General features: G+C 34.8%; 3 protein-coding genes across 3 annotated transcripts; 1 reads left to right on the top strand and 2 right to left on the bottom strand.

Annotated features, from left to right (window-relative positions):
* Positions 1-1,412: 1,412 nt before the first annotated feature.
* Positions 1,413-5,410, top strand: LOC132312524 (uncharacterized). The gene is made up of 6 exons (XM_059810914.1): positions 1,413-1,697; positions 1,785-1,877; positions 3,298-3,547; positions 3,641-3,737; positions 4,848-4,913; positions 5,036-5,410. Exons 1-6 carry the CDS (start codon positions 1,544-1,546, stop codon positions 5,237-5,239), a joined length of 864 nt encoding a protein of 287 aa, XP_059666897.1. The 5' UTR covers positions 1,413-1,543; the 3' UTR covers positions 5,240-5,410.
* Positions 5,411-7,325: 1,915 nt separating this feature from the next.
* LOC132312522 (uncharacterized) lies at positions 7,326-13,654 on the bottom strand. The gene is made up of 8 exons (XM_059810913.1): positions 13,172-13,654; positions 10,416-10,555; positions 10,160-10,259; positions 9,968-10,066; positions 9,128-9,475; positions 8,715-8,807; positions 8,410-8,616; positions 7,326-7,936 (listed from the first exon to the last, which is right to left on the bottom strand). The coding sequence occupies exons 1-8, from the start codon at positions 13,499-13,501 to the stop codon at positions 7,679-7,681; spliced, it is 1,575 nt and encodes a 524-aa protein (XP_059666896.1). The 5' UTR covers positions 13,502-13,654; the 3' UTR covers positions 7,326-7,678.
* A 1,987-nt stretch (positions 13,655-15,641) lies between these two features.
* On the bottom strand, positions 15,642-19,325 carry LOC132312521 (glutamate dehydrogenase A). The gene is made up of 9 exons (XM_059810912.1): positions 18,978-19,325; positions 18,745-18,858; positions 17,553-17,774; positions 17,370-17,444; positions 17,131-17,247; positions 16,761-17,011; positions 16,413-16,488; positions 16,248-16,334; positions 15,642-16,052 (listed from the first exon to the last, which is right to left on the bottom strand). The coding sequence occupies exons 1-9, from the start codon at positions 19,083-19,085 to the stop codon at positions 15,867-15,869; spliced, it is 1,236 nt and encodes a 411-aa protein (XP_059666895.1). The 5' UTR covers positions 19,086-19,325; the 3' UTR covers positions 15,642-15,866.
* Positions 19,326-21,189: the final 1,864 nt, after the last annotated feature.

The raw sequence follows: 21,189 nt of genomic DNA, 5'->3' as shown, positions 1-21,189 counted from the left end.
GAATAAATTCTAAAATGTTTCTTACATAAATATACATTCATATATATCAAAATCAATAAGTAGAACCACCATAAACGGATTTAAATAAATCATGCCCTTCATCCACCACACACACACACACAAACACTTATATTAATATATACACATCAATACACATCAGTTTAATCCATACTTTTAATCTTATGTCTAGGTGATTTAGCATGCAGTTTAGTCTAAGATCTTGATAACCAAGATGTCCCGCTTGCTTGGCCTCTCCTTCCCTCTTTCTTCCTTTCGGTTCTCTCTTCTTTCTTTAGCTTCCTCTCTTTTCTTTTCTAACTTGAAAAATCTTTTTAGGAAGCTTGAATCTTAATTTCTCTCTACTTTAAAAGCTAATTTTGTACATATGCGGAGAGAAAGATACAGTTAATCAGATTAAAATTGATCAAATACGCTCTAGTACTATTTTTATTATATTTTTTAAAATTTGAAAGACTCGTTATAATTTCATTATGCCACTATTGAGTCAGAAGAGACTCCCAACTCACCAGTGAGTAGACAAGTATTGTCCTATATCCTAATCCTAACCATAGTTGATTAGTTAATAATATATATATTTCCTTCCATAATAATAATTAATTATATATATAAATATGTATATATAATTATGCAAAGATAATCATATATATCTTCATAACTTTGTGCCCTAATCACTTAACCTTTAAAGGCTTCATCTAAGTCCAATATCTCATCCTTTGGTCCAATTCCTTTAACCCAATCCATTGAATATTTAATAAATAAAACAATTAAACAAAATAATAAATGCACAAAATTCACAAATAAACATTGTCATACAAACAAACAAATAATTAGCATGCAATTGATTTAACATAACACACCAAGTCAATCAATAATCATGAAATACAATTTAAATAGAAACAAACATAATAGTCCAACAATCATTCAACACCCAATTAAAATCAACTAAACTAAAATAAAATTAATTAATTTAAATAAATAAATTCTTTAAAATATTGAGATATTACATTTATGATTATCCTTTCTCGTGGACTTGAGTTTACTCTATTTTATTTATTTATTTATTAAAATAGGCAATTTTAGCTCAGTACCCAAAAAAAAAAAAAAAAAAAAAAAAAAATGTTATTCCTAGTATTAACCTAAGTCATTTAAATTTATGTTTAATATTTGCCCACTCATTTACAATTCCTGAATCCACCTCGGTTGGAATTGGGTAAAGGCAAAATATATAGATATTAACTTTAAACATCATCATTTGATCATAAATGTTTCATGAATATAAAAAATAATTGGTTTATATAAACATTTCAAAAAGACAATATATATATATATATATAAATTAAGCATCATAGGGGCCCACTCTCAGGAAAATGTGTCCTATATAGAGGATGGAGAGTGCTCGTTACAGAAAAACGATCGGACAATCGAAGCTCGGTAGTTAAAGCAAAGAGTGGCGTTCATTGTACGCCTGACAACACAATAACGAGGAGGTGACGATTTAGAGGGAGAGCAGGAGAGAGAGCATATGGATGCTCTGAGAGCCTCTTACGGAGTGGGTCCATCGGATTCGGACTCAGACTGCGATCTCTCTCCTCCACCAACCACCAATTCGAAAACGCAAGCCTCGGGGTCTCTGCCACCACCTCCTATCGCCCTTCTCACCCCTCCCAAGTCTCTAGGTGACAAATCTTCACTTCCCATGTACGGTACTCACAAACACATATAGATTTAATCCCCACTAATTGTTTGATCTTTTGTCTACGTAGGGACATTGGGTTGCTTTCAAAGCGGCGAGGCTAGTAGAGTTCGGAGTTTCCCTCACGTTGAAGGAAACTATGCACTACATGTATACATCCCAGGTTTTTTCTTTTCAATTTCCGATTTTGAACTTTCTTCTTGATGGTTTTTGTTGGTATATTGATTTTGTGTATGGGTGTTAGCTTTAATAGTCAGTACTTGTACGAAGTGTTTGGATGTTTCTGTGAATTTATGCTCAAAATGAAAAATTTGAGCCCAATTTGGAATTAATTGGTTGACTTGAACAGCGGTAAATGGTGTGAGGGTTCAAACTTGTTTCCAAAAAGACATGTACAAGGTGTTTGGATGTTTCTGTGAATTTGTGCTCAAAATGAAAAATTTGAGCCCAATTTGGAATTAATTGGTTGACTTGAACAGCGGTAAATGGTGTGAGGGTTCAAAATTGTGCTACAAAATGAATACTTTTTTCTTTTTCATTTTTCTATTTGTATTTTTATTTTATAAGAGGTACAAATCGAAAATTCTGACCCATTTTTGGTATTAATTGTTCGACTTGAACAGCATTTTGGGTTTAGTATTATTTTTTGGGTGGTAAATGGCACGGGTTCAAACTCGGGAGTTCTTTGTTTCATGTATTGTAGTAATTTATGAAATTCCTGTTTTTCATAACGTTTGGGAAAATTACTCAATTGTAATTTGTCAAATGCAGGCACTTGATAGTTTTGTTGGTTTTTACACTAGAATTCAAAGAGGCTTTCTAAACAATACTTTTTTTTTTGGGTAAAGAAGTCTTTAACCCAAACATTAATTCAGTGCGCTTGTTATACTTTTGTTCTTATGTTATACTAAGGTGATGACAATGACCTAATATGATGATAGCACAATTATGGGTGCATGGTAGGTGGACGTGATACCTTTTGTGGTGTGTTTTGCCGACCACTATATATTGACAGGGTTGTATTACTGAGAAAGAATTTCAATTAAGAGAGACGAGACTTGTGCCCTAGTCATTTAAAATATGGTTGACCTGTCAGTTTGTCTTCCAACGCAATCCATTGATGTGTTATTTTTGCTAAATTTTGCAGCTATGGCTTATAGTCATGCACAATAACTAACTTAACATCAATGTGTTCGACTAATTTCAAGTTACAAAATTTCCAATTGCATTAATATTCTGCTTGGATATGGGATTGGAATGAAAGAATTTGGGGTTGAGATCACAAATATCTAGGGGGTAGCTATTAGTGTTGTATTGAGAGACCCAAGGAAGAGAATTAGCAGAGGAAAACTCCTCGTGGTATGGATTTCAAATAACTCCCTCAACCTTGTTACTTCAAATCCACACATATAGGTTTCTCAAATTTATTCTACATTTTATCGAAATATAAGTTTAAGCTATCATATCTAAGTTTAACTGCACTCTCCAATCACTAAAACCAAATCTATTCATTTTAAATTATCCAAATGGAGCATGAGTTTTTGGAGTTAGAAAAATGCAGTAATTTTTGTACTTGCTTATAGTTTACATACCATCTGCCCCCAAAAAGGAAATGACCCAGTTTCTGAAGAAGGTCACATCTCTTGTACCCACTCTTCATGTTGTTGATGTTGATGTCCCTCTGAACGTTATTTGCCAAGATGATTACAATCTTGAACAAGTTGCCTTGGGAAGGGAATTCCACATAAGTTTGGGGAGGACTGTTCCTATCCGAGTGCACCAGATCGACTCAGTCGTGGCAATGCTTCGCCAGAGACTTCAGTTTCAGAAACGGTCTGATTACAATTTCTAAAGTATACTTTATAGTCAATTGTTGAGCATTGATATAAATTCACCCACTGTTTTGAATCTTTTGGTGCAAAACAGGTATTGGATTGATTTTAGTAAATGGGAGGTTTTTGTCAATGATGATCACACACGTTCCTTTCTATCAATAGAAGTTTTAACTGGAGGCTTACCCGAGGTATGTTTGATAACATTCTTCCTGCACCAGCTTGTTCATCTATTGATCAGTTTTCTCACCTAAATGCCTAACGGTAGAACACTTTCCTTGTCATTGGTATCACAGTTTTCTATTTTAGTCTTTATGCAACCTTTTAAGGAGCAGGTAGATGAATAACTGCCATCTTATGTCAACTTTATCTACAAATTGTTGGCATGGTTTAATCTATTGGCATTGACATGTAATCACTAGTTATTCTAGGATTACTTTGTGACAGATGTTGAGAAAATGTTGGGAATGTGCATAAGCTCTTGAATAAACAAAGCAATTTGTTTAAATAATAGTGATATTTGCTAATACCACGTATTATTTGTGAAAATGCTTACCGTTTTATTTATTTATTTATTTTTCACAAGGTAATGGAAATTAAGAGAGAACATTTTTTTTCCTAGTATCAATGGCAAAAATGTAATTTGGTAATGCAAGACATGCCTTTATTAATATGATAGTAATAATTTATTACAAATGTAATTTGGTAATGCAAGACGTGCCTTTATTCATATGATAGTAATAATTTATAAATGTTGATAGCAATGGTTATATAAAAATTATTGAAGTTTAAAAGTAGGGTAAATGAAACGAAACATATAAAAACCACTACTTAGATGAAAAAAATCAATTTTAAGAGAAGCATATTTCTTTATCGAGCATTTGTCTCCATAAACATTGAATGAGCAATTATGATTTATGTAAAATTGATAATGAGTAAATCAGTTCACCATAGCGACATCCACATTGATCAAACTTTAGCATTAAATTATATATATCTTTCTCTTTTGGATTTTTGGGGTGCCAATTTGAGGAAGGTAGCGGTAAAAAACTTAAAACATAGCTGCAGACTGTTAAACTTATGGTTTCATAATTTTTATTGCTGTTCATAACTTTCATAGAAGCTTCGAAGTGTCTCCTTTCATTCAGTTTTATCTTAGAACAATAATATTGTTCTTTCAAGTGTGATTCTTTTACATATTACATAACTTCAGCCCCTATATATATATATATATATATTACCTTCAAATCCCACTGTTGTGCTGTCAAAACTGAGATTTATTTGTACTCAATTGATTTCAGATAACAAAGCAGATTCAAGCTGTTAATGAGGTTTATAAGCTTCACAATCTTCCCGAATTTTATAAGGTTGGGCTTACTGTGGTTTTTCTCCGTTCATTTGATAACTATCAAATATTTGAAGTCACAGGTGAATATCTCTTATTTTATTGCTGATAAATATTATGTTCTGTATTCTATGTTAATTATAGGATCCACGCCCCCATATATCTGTAGCTTGGGCACTGGGTGACATTAGTAGCTTACTGAAGAGTGTGGTTGAAGAAGAAAGGAATAGATGTGCTATTGCTGGGGGATTGCGGCCGAAACGTATATTTACCAGCAAATTCAGTGGCATTGAGTGTAAGATAGGCCATAAAACTTATAAAATATGTAAACTTCAAGAAGAAATCTGAAACCTAATCTTTCAGATATTGTATTTCTTTTTTTGGGTCTAAACCTTGCTGTGAATTTCTTGTTACCTGATGGACCCCTATGATTGATGGAATGTAGTGAAGTGCATAATGATGGATCTTTACTCAGTCAAACAAATATAAGAGTGCGATGTGAAAACAGTGTTGATTGCATACTGATGTCTAATTTCACTTTGTATTTTTGTCTCAATGTTGAAACTGCATAAATTTGTAGTGTACCAAAACTTTCGAAATCATACTTTGTAGGTGTCATATTAATCTGCCTGCTGCACCTGGCTCTTTGAAAAGTCAAAGACTGTTGTGCCCACGTGGCTCATTGAAAAGTCAATCGCATTTGGACTGTTGTGCTCACATGGCCCGTTGAAAAGTCTATCAGACTTGGACCGCTGCACCTACATGGCCAGTTGAAAAGTCCAACATACATGGACTATTGCACGCCCATGGCTCACTGAAGAGTCAAACACTCGTTGACTGAACACAAGCAAAACCCTGGCATTTCACCCGGTCATCAAACCTCCAGAGGGCAACCCTCGAGTCTCAAACAAAACCCGTGGCATCTCATCGGGTCATCAAATCTCGAGACGGCAAACTTCAAACCACTAGTGAAACTCTAGCATTTCACAAGGTCATCAGATCTTGAGTAGGCAACCCTTGAGTCACAAACCAAACTCTTAACATCTCACCAGGTCATCAAATCTCAAGAGGCAACCCTTGAACCACAAGCAGCGAAACTTTAACATCTCACCAAGTCATCAAATCTTGAAAGGGCAACCCTCAAGTCATTAGTGTAATTTCGGCATCACACCTAATTGCCAAATCTCGAGCTCGCCGAGACCTTGAACCCAAGTTGTCAAACAAAAAGCCATATATGGGTAGAGCCTTCTTGCACATTTACAATTGACCATTGGGACACTTTGAAAGATCTTGGATTGGTGGTGAAGGATAACAACTCAGAAACCCATCACGAGCGACGGGTCTAACGAATGAGATGGTGGATATGTATTGTGACAGAGGACTTTAACATCACCATTAATGTTCGGACGGAGTCAATAAAGCCCCAGCTATTATCGTTTTCATAGAGTCGAATGCATTTAATGCTCAGGTTGAAAAAGGTGTCACATTATGCTACATTGCCCACATGCCTTGGTACAAGGCAAGGACCAGGCATGTGAAGGACCTCTGGGTAATACGCAGAAGGGCTCAAGGCTATAAACAGTAAACACGAACCTCAAGGCAGATGCAGAGAGCAAGAGGCATTTTATTGACCAACATTTTAGAATCTGCGGATGCAGAGAGCAAGAGGCATTTTATTGACCAACATTTTAGAATCTGTCACTGATACAAACATTCCTACCTCCACCAATATTCACGGATTCATCTGAGAATCCTCACATTGTGTTTATGATATCACCTTTCATTTATATTTTACACTGTAACTTTCTATGGTAGATTATTGTCTTAAACCATTTCAGGGCATTCATTCTGGGTGTCTACTGAGTTGAAATGGCAAATTATCCCTTTTATTGTCGGCTTGCTACAAGACAGACGAGTAACCAGATGCGCCATATTCCAAGCTAGTTTCACTTGTAGCTCGAATTATGAGTGCTATAAAAGCACTCTTTGCAGAGTCAATGCAAGTTTCAGACATTTCCTTTCCAAACTAGTTACTATCAACTATTCATTCGTGTAGAAGAAAGATCTGGAGAAATAAAACTGTCCTCTCTTCAGACAGTGAAGAAAGACCAGTTGAAAAACTGAGAAGCCCTCGTGTTTCATTATTTAAGCTTGACTTCGCCAGCTCGTTGGATCCCTAAAGACATAACTAGACGCACAATATCAGAAGTTCAAAACTTACCCCACAAAGAAGGAAGATATATGAAACTGGGAGTTGCCACCTTACTTCCATATTATACTCTCACTTGTCAGCATAAAGAAGGGGTCGAGATTACAGAATCAAGAAACAATTCACGATTTGACGATTTTAGGCTTTTTAGCAGCTTGATCACTAGTGTGGAAATGGTGAAACGTGACACCTATATGTAATAGAGATTCAACAAAAGACTCGAGGTTAAAACCCGAAAAAGATAACGATAGCCATTTTTGTCTTAACGGAGCTATTATAAAAAGTACCATACAAGCTATTCTTATTTATTTACATAACGAAATCCCTTAGAAATCCAAAAGAAGTTGATTCCTCGTTCCTCGTTTCAAATCCTGTTCCATGAAGGCCGATTATAGTTGCATACTGACACTAAAAAATCATATTCAAGGTCTAAACAACAACAATCCCCACTAGTTGGGTTTTAATAAATTGAGCAAAACTCTGCTGCCCGGGCAAGAAATTAGAAATGAATAGAATCGAATTGTATATTTGAGCTTGAGGACCCATAGCCATGGTGTATGAGCAGTTTAAAAGGGTGCTCAGAGTCCAGGTATGGATTCCAGATTGTATTTCTGAGAAGCTGAGGCTTCTGCCTCTCTGTTCTCCTGCAATTTTGGTTTCTTCAAGGAATCAACAGATTGTAGATAAGAAGCACTTCGACTCGATTGAAAGCCTGGATTGCTTATTCTGCTAGCAAGGAAGCGACGGATCAGGCCCCTAAGGAATGGAGCCATGGTATCTGGCTCGTGTTCCAAATAGTACATGATCCCACCCATACACGCACAGAATAGAGCCACCTGTAACACAGTTGAGAAGCCAGGATTCAGCCACTCGGGCATTGAGATTTGAGCATAACAAAAAAAACATTTAACTTCACTCTGCAAAACTTTTTGCCATAATTCGGCTTCCTGCACTGAATTTGATCTACTATTCAGATAAATAACAAATAAATGGAAAAGAGAATAAGGCACCACTTGTGGACAATTTTCATGACATAATGTAATTGTTTCAGCAACTGTCCATATGTTAAGAGGAAAATGAAATCAAGAAAATATATAAATTATGATATAGTTGAAGGATACACATCAGAGTTGATCGAGAACTTATATTTTTGTGCTGCAAAGCATAAGAATCTTGCTAGATTTCTTCCTACCATGTCCGGAATCCTTTTTTTTTTTTTTTTTTTTCCAGAAACCATACTAAGCTCAACTGGGTGTAAAATGGGTTTTTTCAAGACAATGCAGAAGCATAAGGGTGTGAATAGAAATACCTCAGCATTCTTTATATCTGGAAGCAGATGGCGATTCACTAATATATACCACAAAGAATCTCCAGCTCGTGGAAGAACATATAAGGCGAGTTCTCCTCGTCTGGCTTTCTTCTCCAGCAGTACAGAAAGAGCAGAAACTCCACCTGCGACCCAGTAAACAAGCTTGTGGTCTTTTGAAGCCACCTTTCTATGCAAACATATAACTCCCTTGTAACATCAAAATAAAGTTACTCAACAGTCATACTTATTTAATTAAATGAAAAAGAAGACACAGAAAGAAAAGAACAACATTGAACAGCAACAACCTGAAAGATGCCAACAAAAGCAGACAAAAATGTTGTCGACCGAACAGCTCCTTTAACAGCAAGCCAACAAGTACGAACAGGAGAATCCATGAACTATAAGTAAACCACAGTATAAAATAATTAGTTCAGTAAACAAAATATTCTTGCCCAAATTAGTCAGAATAACTGCAAATAAAAATATCCACTCTTTATAAGGGGGTATATTTACATAAGGCCTTTTTTTTTTTTTTTTTTTTTTGAGAGGGAAGTTGCCATGGATAAAGGGGTTGAAGCTGCAACATTTGCATTTGGACTGGGTTATTTTCCCATCACCCACAAAATGGGCCATTGATCACTGACCATTAAAGAATTATCATGAAGTCACATTAAATGTACTACTACATACAATTAAACAATACAAGGAATACTTGTACCTTTTGCAGGTGCAGAACAACGAATGGTACGAAAGTCAAAGAGAAGTAAAGTGGAAATGTTTTCCTGAAAGTAGCTGATGCTGCATTGCTATTGTGAGCTAAACATGAATTCGTGTCTGGGTGAATTATGGAACAGGGAATAATAGAAGGAAATTCTTCCAACTTTACAGAGTGGGAGTTCCTTCTGTTGGATAAGTAATCAGACAACGAGGCAACATCTACCGGGAAACCCCTACAACAGTCCCTCACAGCTTTGTATACAGGCCGGGCAACTGGTCCAGTCTTCTGAATAAAATCCTGATATGATTTCGGTAAGCTCTCAGGACGCATTACAAAGGAGTACATAACCTGAAACAAAATTTCCAATGATCAAAATGACTATTAGAAACATAAGAAAGTAAAAATAAAAAAAAATTATAATTACACAGACAAATATTATTAGCTTTAAAAAATATTATTAGCTTTAAACACTTTCCAAAGATTCAGGAATTCAATTTGCTACACTTGTGGAAGAGTCCACAATATATTTCACATTTGATGGGGAAAAAATTCCAACTGACAAATCCTGATATAAATATATATATTTTTTGTTTCAATAAAACAACGAGAACTGAAACTTGACCACAGGAAACCTATTCAACCACATTTTGAAGAAGGCGACCATAAACACTAAACCACCCTTCACATCCATACTGAATCACTTGACAGGATGAGGTAAAAGAATAGATGGATAAATAAAGGGGAAGAGTTCAATAAAATTGTCCATTTTGAACACTCTTGGACATCAAATGAGGTCATAATAGTAATTATGTAGAAAAATGAGTAAATGAGCAGTGATACCTGCGCACATGCTAAAGCAAAGAGTAAAGAATCTCCATGTCTCCAATGGCTTCCCCAAAAGTGAAACTTGTTTTTGGACTTTGCAGAATTATAAGCACACTGATAGATTAATCACATTAGAATTCCATGGAAGAAACAACAATAATACTGATTTATGTAGCAATAAGAAACAATATAGGTTTAGATATGTACCTGGGCAAGCCTAGCCAAAAGATATAAAGCAAATGTACGCCTCCGATTAGGATCACCTAAAGCTAATATAGATAAACCAGCGACTGAACCTGCTAAAATGCTGCTCAATCATCCCCTTTAACAAGTCATATACATGGAATAGGATATGGCATGCATCAATAGTTTTTAAACAACTAAACCAAAAGCCAAGAATGAATGAAAGAAAAGACACACATTAAGTTTAGACAGGAATTATTTTTCAGTATAGAAAACTTACGCATTCATCGGCGTCTCCTTTTTTCTCAACTTCCTCAACAAGCATCTAAGGGCATGATACGACCCAGTAAATCCCCCAAAAAGCAACCCAATTCGACATGCTTCCTCTCTCACTATCAGATCTTTCTCTGAGACAAGTTGCTGCAAATAGAAGTCAACTGTTCAGTATTATTGCATAAGAATATCCTCAAAATCCATGCTTCCAAAAAGTCATTAAATGAAAATTTTACACTTCTTTCAATTTTAAAAAGGATAATAAGCATACTTATTTTTAAAAAAAGTCAATAAGCAAAATCTAGCATATATTCCCGAATGTCAGTGCTCCTTTCTTCTTATCCAAAGTTGATAAGCTAAGTGGAACGATGTTACATGGGTGCCAATTAATATGGTAAGCAGAACAATAATTGGAACATGGTACACCACACTCTAAATGTGGCATAATATGGGTACCTGATATAGATGACATGGTACGGAATCTTGGGATATGACGAGGCAGCTCCGATTGTGATAGTGGTTTGCTTTTAACCCATAGATAACTAGCGAGAACTAGTATTATTTAGGCATGCATGTTCTTCACAATGGTCATGGAAATGTATTGTAAGGGATGAATTATACAGAAGTTCGTAATCAATAAAATGTCCACAAACCTATTTTGTGCTTATTTCAGTGTAGTGCCTACTTCTGGAAAACCCATTGAGCTAGCATGTCATGCTAGGACTTACTTAGCATATAGAATAAGAATCCTTACTTTGTTTTACTAAATACAAACTTGTTGATCTATCTACTTTTCTTCTAACAAATACAGCTTATGCGGTTGCTTCTAACAAATACAGCTTATGCGGTTGTCTACTACTGTACCTACTCCATCTCCATGACTAATGCCACGGGGTTTGAAAAAAAAGAGAAGAAAGATCATATCACATTAAAACAGCTTTACTTCTTATAAAATGGTAAACCAATGAAAGACTGATGAACCAAAGGGAATAGGTTAACGACAGTTGCTTTTACAAAAGCACCACTAAGTGAAATTGGTAAATGCTCTGATTACAAAGCCAGACATAGTGGTTTCAAATATGAAACCAACCACATTGCATAAATAATGCTAAGCTTATGTCTGTATGTCCATCACGCAGCACCTCACATTGGTGGGACCAACATTGGATATTATTAACGATATTTCAATTATATATCTTAAACTGGATTCCAATATAATTTGAAGGATTTAACTCGGCACTAGAATCGGATTTGAATCAGATTAAAATCCAATCTTGATCTGACCAGTAGTCACGACTAGAATAAGGTACCCTACGGAAAAGAAGTTGTGTTTCTCCTTATCTTTAATTCAACATAGAGGAAATAGAAAGAGCAATAGGGATGATGCTTGATTTTATATTGTATCATTACTTTATCTCCATATATAAAAAGAGGAGTGTTGTTTGAAGGGTAAAAACATGAAAATTTTGGTCCTCTTTTTCTTCCTTTCACTTTTAATCACTTTTAGATGTAAGAATTTGATTGGTCTATAAGAGAAGTTTCCCCCTCCTATCTTCCTTTCGCTTCCCTTTTCCCTCCTACCAAATGATGGAGACTCCATCCAACCTGTTTTCCCACTCCATTTTCCTTCCTCAAACTAAAACCCCCCAGGGACAGACCATAAATGTCATTAAATTCACAAATTCAAAGCATCACGCACTGCTTGTTTTTATTTCTTGATCAGAAACAAAATAACATCTTATGTTTGTCCTTGTCCTGAAAATCGTGACCCATATAGTTTGACATGGTTGGATAATCATAAAGATATTCTACTCGCTAATTTGATCAATGCGTGATTATATTAACCAGAACAATCATCACATATTTACTTATACTGGAAATAGTTGCATTTGGAGAGGTCCCATTATTAACTGCATTCCACAAGATAGTTATATTACATTTCAACAAGGTGGAACAAATGAAAAGAACCCTCCTATATGCAAATGAAAGATCAGCATCTTCTTTGACGATTTCTTATTGTACCATAACATTAAATCAAACATGCTTATGGATACCAAATAAATGAATACTCCGTGATACTTTGGTCTTAAAAAATAATTCCCGCTAACAGTTTGGAAAGTCAGCCCCAGTATGATACCAAGTTCTGTTTCTTCGTAGCAATTCATCTGATCAATAACCACCCATTTGGTGCCAATTACTGTCTATCAACAATTAAAGTCCAACTCACAACACAACAATTGACGACACCATCACAACTAGCACAGATATTGCTACACTCAGACGTCGCCATAGCCAGTTTACAATTACTGTTACAAAAGGATCCTAGTGTTCATCACAACTAGCACAGATAAAGCTAATTGGACTGGCACAAATATGGTCTGCTGAATTATGGTTCAGCCAGAAATTTAAGTGCAAAATCAGTAACTTTTGATTTATTTTTCATTTCATTCAATGCATAATGATTCCCAATATTAAATTGGATGATAAATTCTTGATATAATCACAATTTATATAACACCTAGAGTTCTAGATAGATAGTAGATATAATTACATGCCTCTATATTGAATATGTTAGGAGTCATATATCAAAATTTGAATTATAATATAAAAAGGAACTATTAAACAAATTGCCTTAAGATTATCACTAATATAATCCTGATAAAAATCAAAACAAATCAGTGGCAGGTAAAACTAACAAAAATGACAAGTAAATTTCAATTTTAATTACAAATTGACCAACTGATGTTTCGAATATAGTCGAACCTTGAGATCGAGAAGGGACGAATAGGATTGTCCGCGAGCGAGCTTGAAAGCGCGTAGCAAAATTCCGATGCCTACGCGAACACCGTAGGAGAGGAGGAAGCTTTGGCAGAGGTTGCCGATGGCGTTAGCGACACACGACTCATCGGCATGCTCGCACGGTGGCTGGATCCGCCGCGCACGGCGCTGGCGGCGCTGCAGCTCCTCCATGGCCTCCCTCAGGCGGTCCTCCGCCTCCCGGAGGCGAATTTCGACGGCGCCGTCGGAGGTTTCGTTCAAGTGTGGCGGAGACGGCGGAGAAGAGGAGGACAAGGTCTTGGAGAGAGCAGTCATTTTAGAGAGAGAAAGGAAGTTTTATGCATCTGGAGAGAGAGATCGAAGAAAGTTGTAAGATGGTGTACTGTGTACATACATGAAACTAAAATGAAGCTATTGACAAAGTGGTAGTGCGCTAATTTGCGCTGGTGGGTGAATCCAAGCGGGGACTAGTGGTAGGTAAGTCTAGTAGCCGAGACGATTAATCTTATTTAGAGGTTGTGACGCACCTGGCTTATTTTAGTAGAATACAGGCCCATTGGATATTTTGAACCCAGCAAAGTATGCTCATTTTGTCTCCTTCGGAAATTGTCCATAACATTTTTGATGTTCAAATTTTGGTAAGTGGGGGATGTGATACTTCAATTGGATTCATCTTATAAAAAAAAATTTAAGCAAGGGCTCATACATAATTTTTTTTGAAGTTTATACATAAAGGATGTCAAACAAAGTATGTATCTGTTTGTTGGTGAAAAAAAAAAAAAAAAGAAAAAAAAAAAGAAAGGTACATATGTAAATTTCTTGTTAAAAATGAGTTTGTAAAATAGGTAACTCATACCATAATCACCTCTTTTATTTAGATATATATATATATATATATATATATATATATATATCTAAATAAAAGAGGTGATTATGGTATGAGTTACCTATTTTACAAACTCATTTTTCAAAATAAATCAAATTTCAATCTTGTTTCACTTGGCATTTTGAGTCGAGATAATTACTAAATGTTTCACTATACGTGATTTTAGAGTAAAATTTGAAAAAGTCTAATTATACTAAAATAATTAAAATTAATAATAATAATTATTATTTTTTTTAACTTGTAGTTACAATTTATAAATTATCAAGAAAATTAATAATTTCCAGCTAATGATATGTGTGTGTTTTTACCAGAGATGATGCATTTTAGTCATAATAGTTCAACACCATCTCGGTCCGCGCGTTATATACTTGTGCATGCACATGTATATATGTTGAAAAAATAAATAAAATTTCATTGCATATATTTGTGTGGTAGCTTTTCGTCCCTGCACATGATTACATGAAATTGACAAACATAATATGATCCTCCGTGACCAGTTCTTTCATTGCTCAATGAACAAAATTTCAGCACACAGAAGGTCACACTCAGCTTTTTCATGGACGTCCCATGTTTTGGCAATGTGTAAACCTAGTAGGACCCTTGTGGCCTTCCCAGTCCAAAGTTGTTGAGATCATGGGCTGTTGTTCCAAACGAGAAGCCATTGATATGTATCCTAAATATATATATATATACATACATATATACACACACATATATTTTTGAAAGGCATATCTTAAATAGTTGTTATTGGTTTCTATCGAACTTTATGCTCCGTTTGATTAGAGGGATGAAAAGAAAAGGGTGGAAGGAAGAGGGGGTAGGTATGGATGAGACATTTTAGGGGCAAAATAGTAAAAATAATAGATGAATGTTGTAGTAATGCCTTTTTTTTTCCTTCAATATTGCCTTTTTTTATGTATGTGATAATCTTAGTAGGGTTTAACAAGTGATTTTGTAAACATTTAGAGATTTAAATTAGTATTACATATTTGTATGGTAGTTTTTCTCTGTTTCACTCATTTTTTGTGCCCAATTTTGAATTGATAAAAAACATTCCAAAAACATGAGTTACGAGAGATGATGCTTGTTGCTTCTTCATTGTCTTTCCTTCCTTCCGACCAAACATAATTACGTGGTTTTATTCAATATTAGAGGATAAAAAGTGAGGGAGAGGTCCATTCTTTGCAATTAATATGCATCTTTTCCTCTTACTTTTTTCATCTATATCTACTTCTAAATTTGGTCTTCAAAAATTTGAAGATATATTACAACCAGACAAAAAATTGCAGAATCAGGCAAGTCACAAAAGTCTGAAAGCATATATTTAAATTTGGCACAATGTCCCCAAATTAAATTGGAAGCACATCATTATGACTAAAATTTTAACTTGGCCATTTTAAGTATGACAAGAACATCACAATAAACCAATTAGAATAGCCACTCAAATATGACTGTTTGGAAATAACCCATAAGGGGTGGCTTTTGCTGAAAGATACAAAGGTTCTATAGTGCAAATCACACACAGTTACCAGCCTAATCTTTACAGTAGTAAGTGAATCACAAAACAAATTGATGGAATGCCACAGTTATTATCATTAAAATGGACACCCCAAATAGTACAATGATCAAGCTCATTTAAATGGTTACCCCAAATAGTACAATGATCAATGTTTGTGAAATTTCAGTAAATCAACAAGGACAGAAGAAAACCTAGACTAGAATCAGAATGGGTACCAAGCTTTGCCTTCAATAGCTGCAACAGGCAATTTATCTGAAGAAAGAGAGGAAAGAAAATCATGCTTCCCAACCCCTTAACACTGTGGCACGTGCCACCCGATTCACCCCCAGCGTGAAGGCACCCATTCGGAGGTTACAATTGTGAGTCTGGCACATGTTCTTGATGTTATGGAATGCTGTTGTCATATACCTCCGAAGCTCCTTGTTCACCTTCTCTTCGTCCCACATAAAACCTTGAATGTTCTGGAAGAGCAAAATTAATTGTAACGTGTTACAATCATTTGATAAACTTTTGAAGTTGGCACCAATAAAAAAGATAAGACCTTCTTTTGATCAAAGGAATTACAGTAATTTTCAAATAGCATCACGAGATCAAATTGTTGAAAATAATGTATCTTTACTTCATAGGAGTTACCAAGTGGTGTGTTTGTCTTTTACCTGAACCCACTCAAAATAGCTGACAGTCACGCCTCCAGCATTGGCATAGATATCAGGGAGTATTATGACTCCTTTCTTAGATAGAATCTGCACCAACAGTAACTCATGTTTCAGAAAATGTACACTTCATCCAACAGAAAGTGAAAAGATTCAAAGTAATGTCACCTCATCTGCTTCAGGATCAGTAGGATGATTTGCTGCTTCAATGATAAACTTAGCCCTCACGTTTCCAGCATTTTCTCTTCCAAGGAGAATATGAATAGATGAAATTAAGATCAGTTGAGGTTCTTAACATAGCAATGTTTTTCAATCCATTTAGATTGGATCTAATGTCGAGTACTTAATAAAGGATGATACTTGAAAAAAAAAATTGGGCTGTGTCTGTGCGTAGATAGGAAAAAGGAAAGCAGATTACTGTGTAACAAGGTAGCAGTAGCAATCAACAACATGCAATGATTTAACAAGAAGCATTAGTTGCAAGTATCGGGTTTTTCAGCAAAACAAGGGACAAACCTGTTCAGAACTCCACCTAAAGCACATGGGATGAGAACATCACATTCATGTACCAGCAATTCATTGGGATCCATGGCATCTCCACCATTGAAGTTAACCAAGCTCCCTGTTGTTTCTTTATGTTGAAGCAAAGCCGGAACATCAATCCCATTTGGGTTCTTAACTGCTCCAGTGACGTCACTCACTGCAACGATCTTACCACCCCTCTCATGAATAAGCGTTGCAGCCCAAGATCCGACATTTCCAAAGCCCTAAAAGAATGTATATTTCCTTTATCAGCATAATTTCTATAAAAAATGTACATTAACATGGCAGAAGAATCTACAGAACGGCTTGAAATTGACCAAAAAAAAGTTAGTGTCAAATTTACCTGAATAGCAAAAGTTAAATCCTTAATTGACTTCCCATACTCCGCAAGTAAAGCCTCTGTGGCAAAAACAACGCCACGACCAGTTGCAGCCTCCCGACCCAGCGAGCCACCAAGATCCTACAATGCACATTAGTTAGGTGTCTTTGGGAGAGAGGTAATGATCTGTTCCTTTCTGTCTTGCAGTATATCATCTTAAATCTATGAAAATATACTATAAGTTTTCAGTCTTGAGTACTTACTATGGGCTTTCCAGTCACTATAGCCGGAGAGTAACCGTGGAATTTCGAGTACTCATCCAAAATCCATGCCATAGTCTGTTAAGATTTACAGTTTTTTGTAACACATAATATTTTAGCTTCACGAAGGTAAGACATTTCAAGAAAATTAGACAACACCAAAACAATCAACAAGGATTATGAAACCTGGGCATTAGTTCCCATGTCTGGTGCTGGGACATCCGTATTAACTCCAATAAGATCGTGAATCTTTTGAGTGAAGACACGAGTAAGGCGCTCCAATTCACTCTTACTTAGCTCCCTTGGTGTGCACCCAATTCCACCCTTAGCTCCACCATATGGAATGTCTGCTACAGCAGTCTTCCAAGTCATTAATTGAGCCAGAGCATTTACCTCATCGGGGTCGACCTAATAAAAAAAGAATCAGAGAAAGAAAATCCATGTGAAGCAACTCCCAGAAAATTTGCACAAATCCAGAAGATATGTGATGGATGCATATATTAAACTTACAAAAAAATCCGACTTTCAATGAAAATGACTTTAATATAAACCTTTTCTGTAAATTTTATTTCTGATTCCAGATGCTTTCACAGTCTGAAAGGGATGAATTTTTAGAAGCTATGATATAATAGCCCCAGTAGTTACTTACCATTAGAACTGATCACTATAGGAGAAACATCATCTACTGAACAGCCAAAGTCATCATTTTCTACCAAACCTTAATTCAATGGTTTAGATGTCATAATCAAGCACTTTAAAGCCTCCCCTTTTTTCAATTAATATCAACATCAGGTGAAAGTTAGCGCAGAGCATGTTAGGTAAACAATATTTTCGTCAATTGGCATACGGCTAGATTATAAAGTAATTCCACTGAAACTGTTGAATACAATGCACCGAAATCAGAACTTTTGTAATGCCTTAGTAGATCAATTAAATAGAACCCGAAGTATCAGAAATCCAAATGTTTCACTTAATATGATTTCAGCTCTAGACGCAATTATGCTGATCTTAATAGCATAATGTATAAAATTTGTGGATCAAAATAACCACTAATAGGTAACTATTTTATGCAAATTCTAAGAATATGAAATCAAACAATGCGAACAATCTTGTTTCAAGCAACCAGTTACAACATAGAAAAAGGGTGTTTGCACAAAACAGATACCTCCATTCTTTGCTAATAGGATTGGATTTTTACACTGAATTGCTACACAGAACATCCAAACACGCCTTAAGTAAATCAAACTTTATCAAGATCAATCAAGAGGTCTCAATGACCTAAAACCCCAAAACCCAAAAACCCAAAACCAATTCTACACGAAACAACCAAATCATCAAACAAAAAAAAGACAAAATTCAAGAGAAACATAGCAATCACCTCAGGATGGTATCTGATCCCTCCTTTCATTGGCCCTCGGGAATTATCATGTTGGACTCTGAATCCAACGTACGACACCAGCGTTCCATCATCCTTAGGAAGCGTGCACTCTACCTGATCAAATTGAAACCTCAAGATCAAATCTCTCTGCCAATTCTCAAGAAAAAGAAAGAAAAAAAAAAAAAAAAAAACAAAAGAACCCATTAACTGAAAGACACAACAAGCTCTTTTACCTTGATTTCTCTGAATGGGATCAAAAGACTCTTCTCGAGCTTAGCGTCCAACCCAAGAATGCGAGCAGCATGGCGGAAATTGCGATTTGTGGCGGCGAGAGCGTTCATGATTGTGTTTATATCAATGAAAACAAAGAACACCCAGAAGCTAAAATGGCTCAATCTGTCCAAAATTAAAGGAATTTGAACTGTTTGGTGAAGATGAAGTATACGCCTATTTATATAGTATGGAGAGAGAACATCTGTGCTGGGTGTGACTTGGACGGGGAGTTGGTTAGATAATCACAGATGAGATCGATAACAGAAATGTTGGAGTTTGGGCACGGTTTCGGCCTGAGCCACCAGGCCAACAATGCAAATTATGCAACTACTTATCAAATTACAAGAAAACCCCTTGCCAGTAAACTTCTGTTTTAAAGATAACATAAAGAGCAATAATTTAAGTATCAGCACTATTAATTAATTAATTAATTATTTATTTATTTTCTGAAATAGGTCTCAATAGATTACGCATGGTAAATTTCGGCATAAAGTAATTTAGAATTTTTTTATTTATTATTACTCTGATTAGGAAAGACATAGTAAGACTTATGTGCATTTTAAGTTTTAACTTAATTTTTTTTAATTGTTATCAAACTTAAATTTTGAATATATTTAATTATTCACAAATGATAGGTATTATTTAAATTCAAGTATTCTTAAATTCTGTAAGAATCAATTTACTACTTTAACTCACGAAAGATATTACTCCTCCATTTCCATTTAAGTATAACTTATGATGGACTAGTAATTTTTAATGAGACACGGGGAAGATCTATTTTGTCCTTCGAAAGTTAATAACTTGTCTTTTTAAATTTTGAATATTCAAGTCCGAAATTTTAAACTCAAAATACATATATAAAAATATATTAAATATATTGTTTAAATAAAAAATAGATAAATATATATATATATATATATATGACACTTATTTTGAAGAGTATTATAAACCCTTAATAAAAACCTTTAAACTTATTTCTCTCGCACTATATGTTTCAACCCTCAATGAAAATGAAGGGGTAATTTTGGAACACCACCCTCTCCCTCTTTAATCCATTTCCCTCCATATAATGTATATATATAAATAATATATATAAATAATATATATACACGTGTACATATAAAAATGGCCGGCTGAAGAGTTTCAGGTTTTGATTCTCTGTTAAATGAGAAAAGGGATAAGATTTGGAGCATTAAGAACTAATTAGTCAATGTTTATCTAGAAGCCCTCGTGAGTCGTGACATGCAATATTGGGCTGTGCGGACGACCTAAAGCATCTCCAACGGTTCAAAATGAAACCAATTACCCTTAAAGTCAATTAACGTTTTCCACGTGGCTTAAGATGCTTAAAAAAAAAAAACGTATTTTTTATAGTCCGGTGAAGGTGATTATAACCTTTTAAACGTCTGCGAGACGCCGCGCTGGCAATAATTAAAGTGCTACAACATGCGTGGTTCGCCGCGTTTTAGAAAATGACATGGATATTAAAAAAGGTGACAGCTCATCCATTATAGTCAAACTGAGACAGCTACTGTAGAAAGGTAGCTGTCGCCCACGTCATATCTGAACTTTTATATGAAAATCATTCGTCCTAATTTAAGTGTCATCTATCTTGATTTAAGTGAATAGTAATTTTTAAGATGACATGTGAAATATAAATTATATTCCTCAAAAGTTACTAACTTTTTTTTCTATGTTTTGAATATTCAAATTTAAAATTTTAAATTCAAACTACATATATAAAAAGATGTGAAATATATTGTTTAAAAAAAGAAATTGGACTATTTTTTTTTGGGACAAAAAAAAAGAAAAAAAAGTATGACATTTATTTTAAGTAAGAGGAAGTACTAAAGTACTTATATTTCAATAACTAAAATTAAAAAGAAATTATTTTTAAAACGAGAATTTTACCAGTAACTTAAATGTATGAATATGTAAAATATAAGAAAGTGAGATTCATATTTTTTTATTTTTTGCTAATAAATTGTGTTCGATAAAAAAATTTGGGTTCAAATTCTCGATTAAAATATCATTACTCTTAATTATTATTATTATTTTTTAAAATTTCAATCAACAAAAGTGGATCAAAATGTCATGGGATTTATTTGAAGAACTTAGATGAGAGGTAGACTCACTCATGTTTAGTAATTTTTAAGCCAAATAATCTAGAAT

This window comes from Cornus florida, unplaced genomic scaffold (genome assembly GCF_030987335.1).
Source record: "Cornus florida cultivar Cherokee Brave unplaced genomic scaffold, ASM3098733v1 CherokeeBrave_3.0.0_Hap2_Chr06, whole genome shotgun sequence".
Classification (NCBI taxonomy): domain Eukaryota; kingdom Viridiplantae; phylum Streptophyta; class Magnoliopsida; order Cornales; family Cornaceae; genus Cornus; species Cornus florida.
Note: the sequence above shows the minus strand (reverse complement) of the source record. Positions and strands in the feature narration are given on the sequence as shown.

Bases quoted from the DNA above. Each gene is read 5' to 3' on its own strand.
- LOC132312521 (XM_059810912.1), bottom strand. From the start codon at position 19,085: ATGAACGCTCTCGCCGCCACAAATCGCAATTTCCGCCATGCTGCTCGC. The intron at 17,248-17,369 runs GTAAGTACTCAA...TGTGCATTGTAG, and splicing joins TAGTGACTGGAAAGCCCATA to GATCTTGGTGGCTCGCTGGG. The intron at 16,335-16,412 runs GTGACATTACTT...CTGTTGGTGCAG, and splicing joins CTGATCCTGAAGCAGATGAG to ATTCTATCTAAGAAAGGAGT.
- LOC132312524 (XM_059810914.1), top strand. From the start codon at position 1,544: ATGGATGCTCTGAGAGCCTCTTACGGAGTGGGTCCATCGGATTCGGAC. The intron at 1,698-1,784 runs GTGACAAATCTT...TTGTCTACGTAG, and splicing joins CACCCCTCCCAAGTCTCTAG to GGACATTGGGTTGCTTTCAA. The intron at 4,914-5,035 runs GTTGGGCTTACT...TGTTAATTATAG, and splicing joins ATCTTCCCGAATTTTATAAG to GATCCACGCCCCCATATATC.
- LOC132312522 (XM_059810913.1), bottom strand. From the start codon at position 13,501: ATGACTGCTCTCTCCAAGACCTTGTCCTCCTCTTCTCCGCCGTCTCCG. The intron at 9,476-9,967 runs GTATCACTGCTC...ATTTTGTTTCAG, and splicing joins TTGCTTTAGCATGTGCGCAG to GTTATGTACTCCTTTGTAAT. The intron at 8,617-8,714 runs GTTGTTGCTGTT...TGATGTTACAAG, and splicing joins CTTTTGTTGGCATCTTTCAG to GGAGTTATATGTTTGCATAG.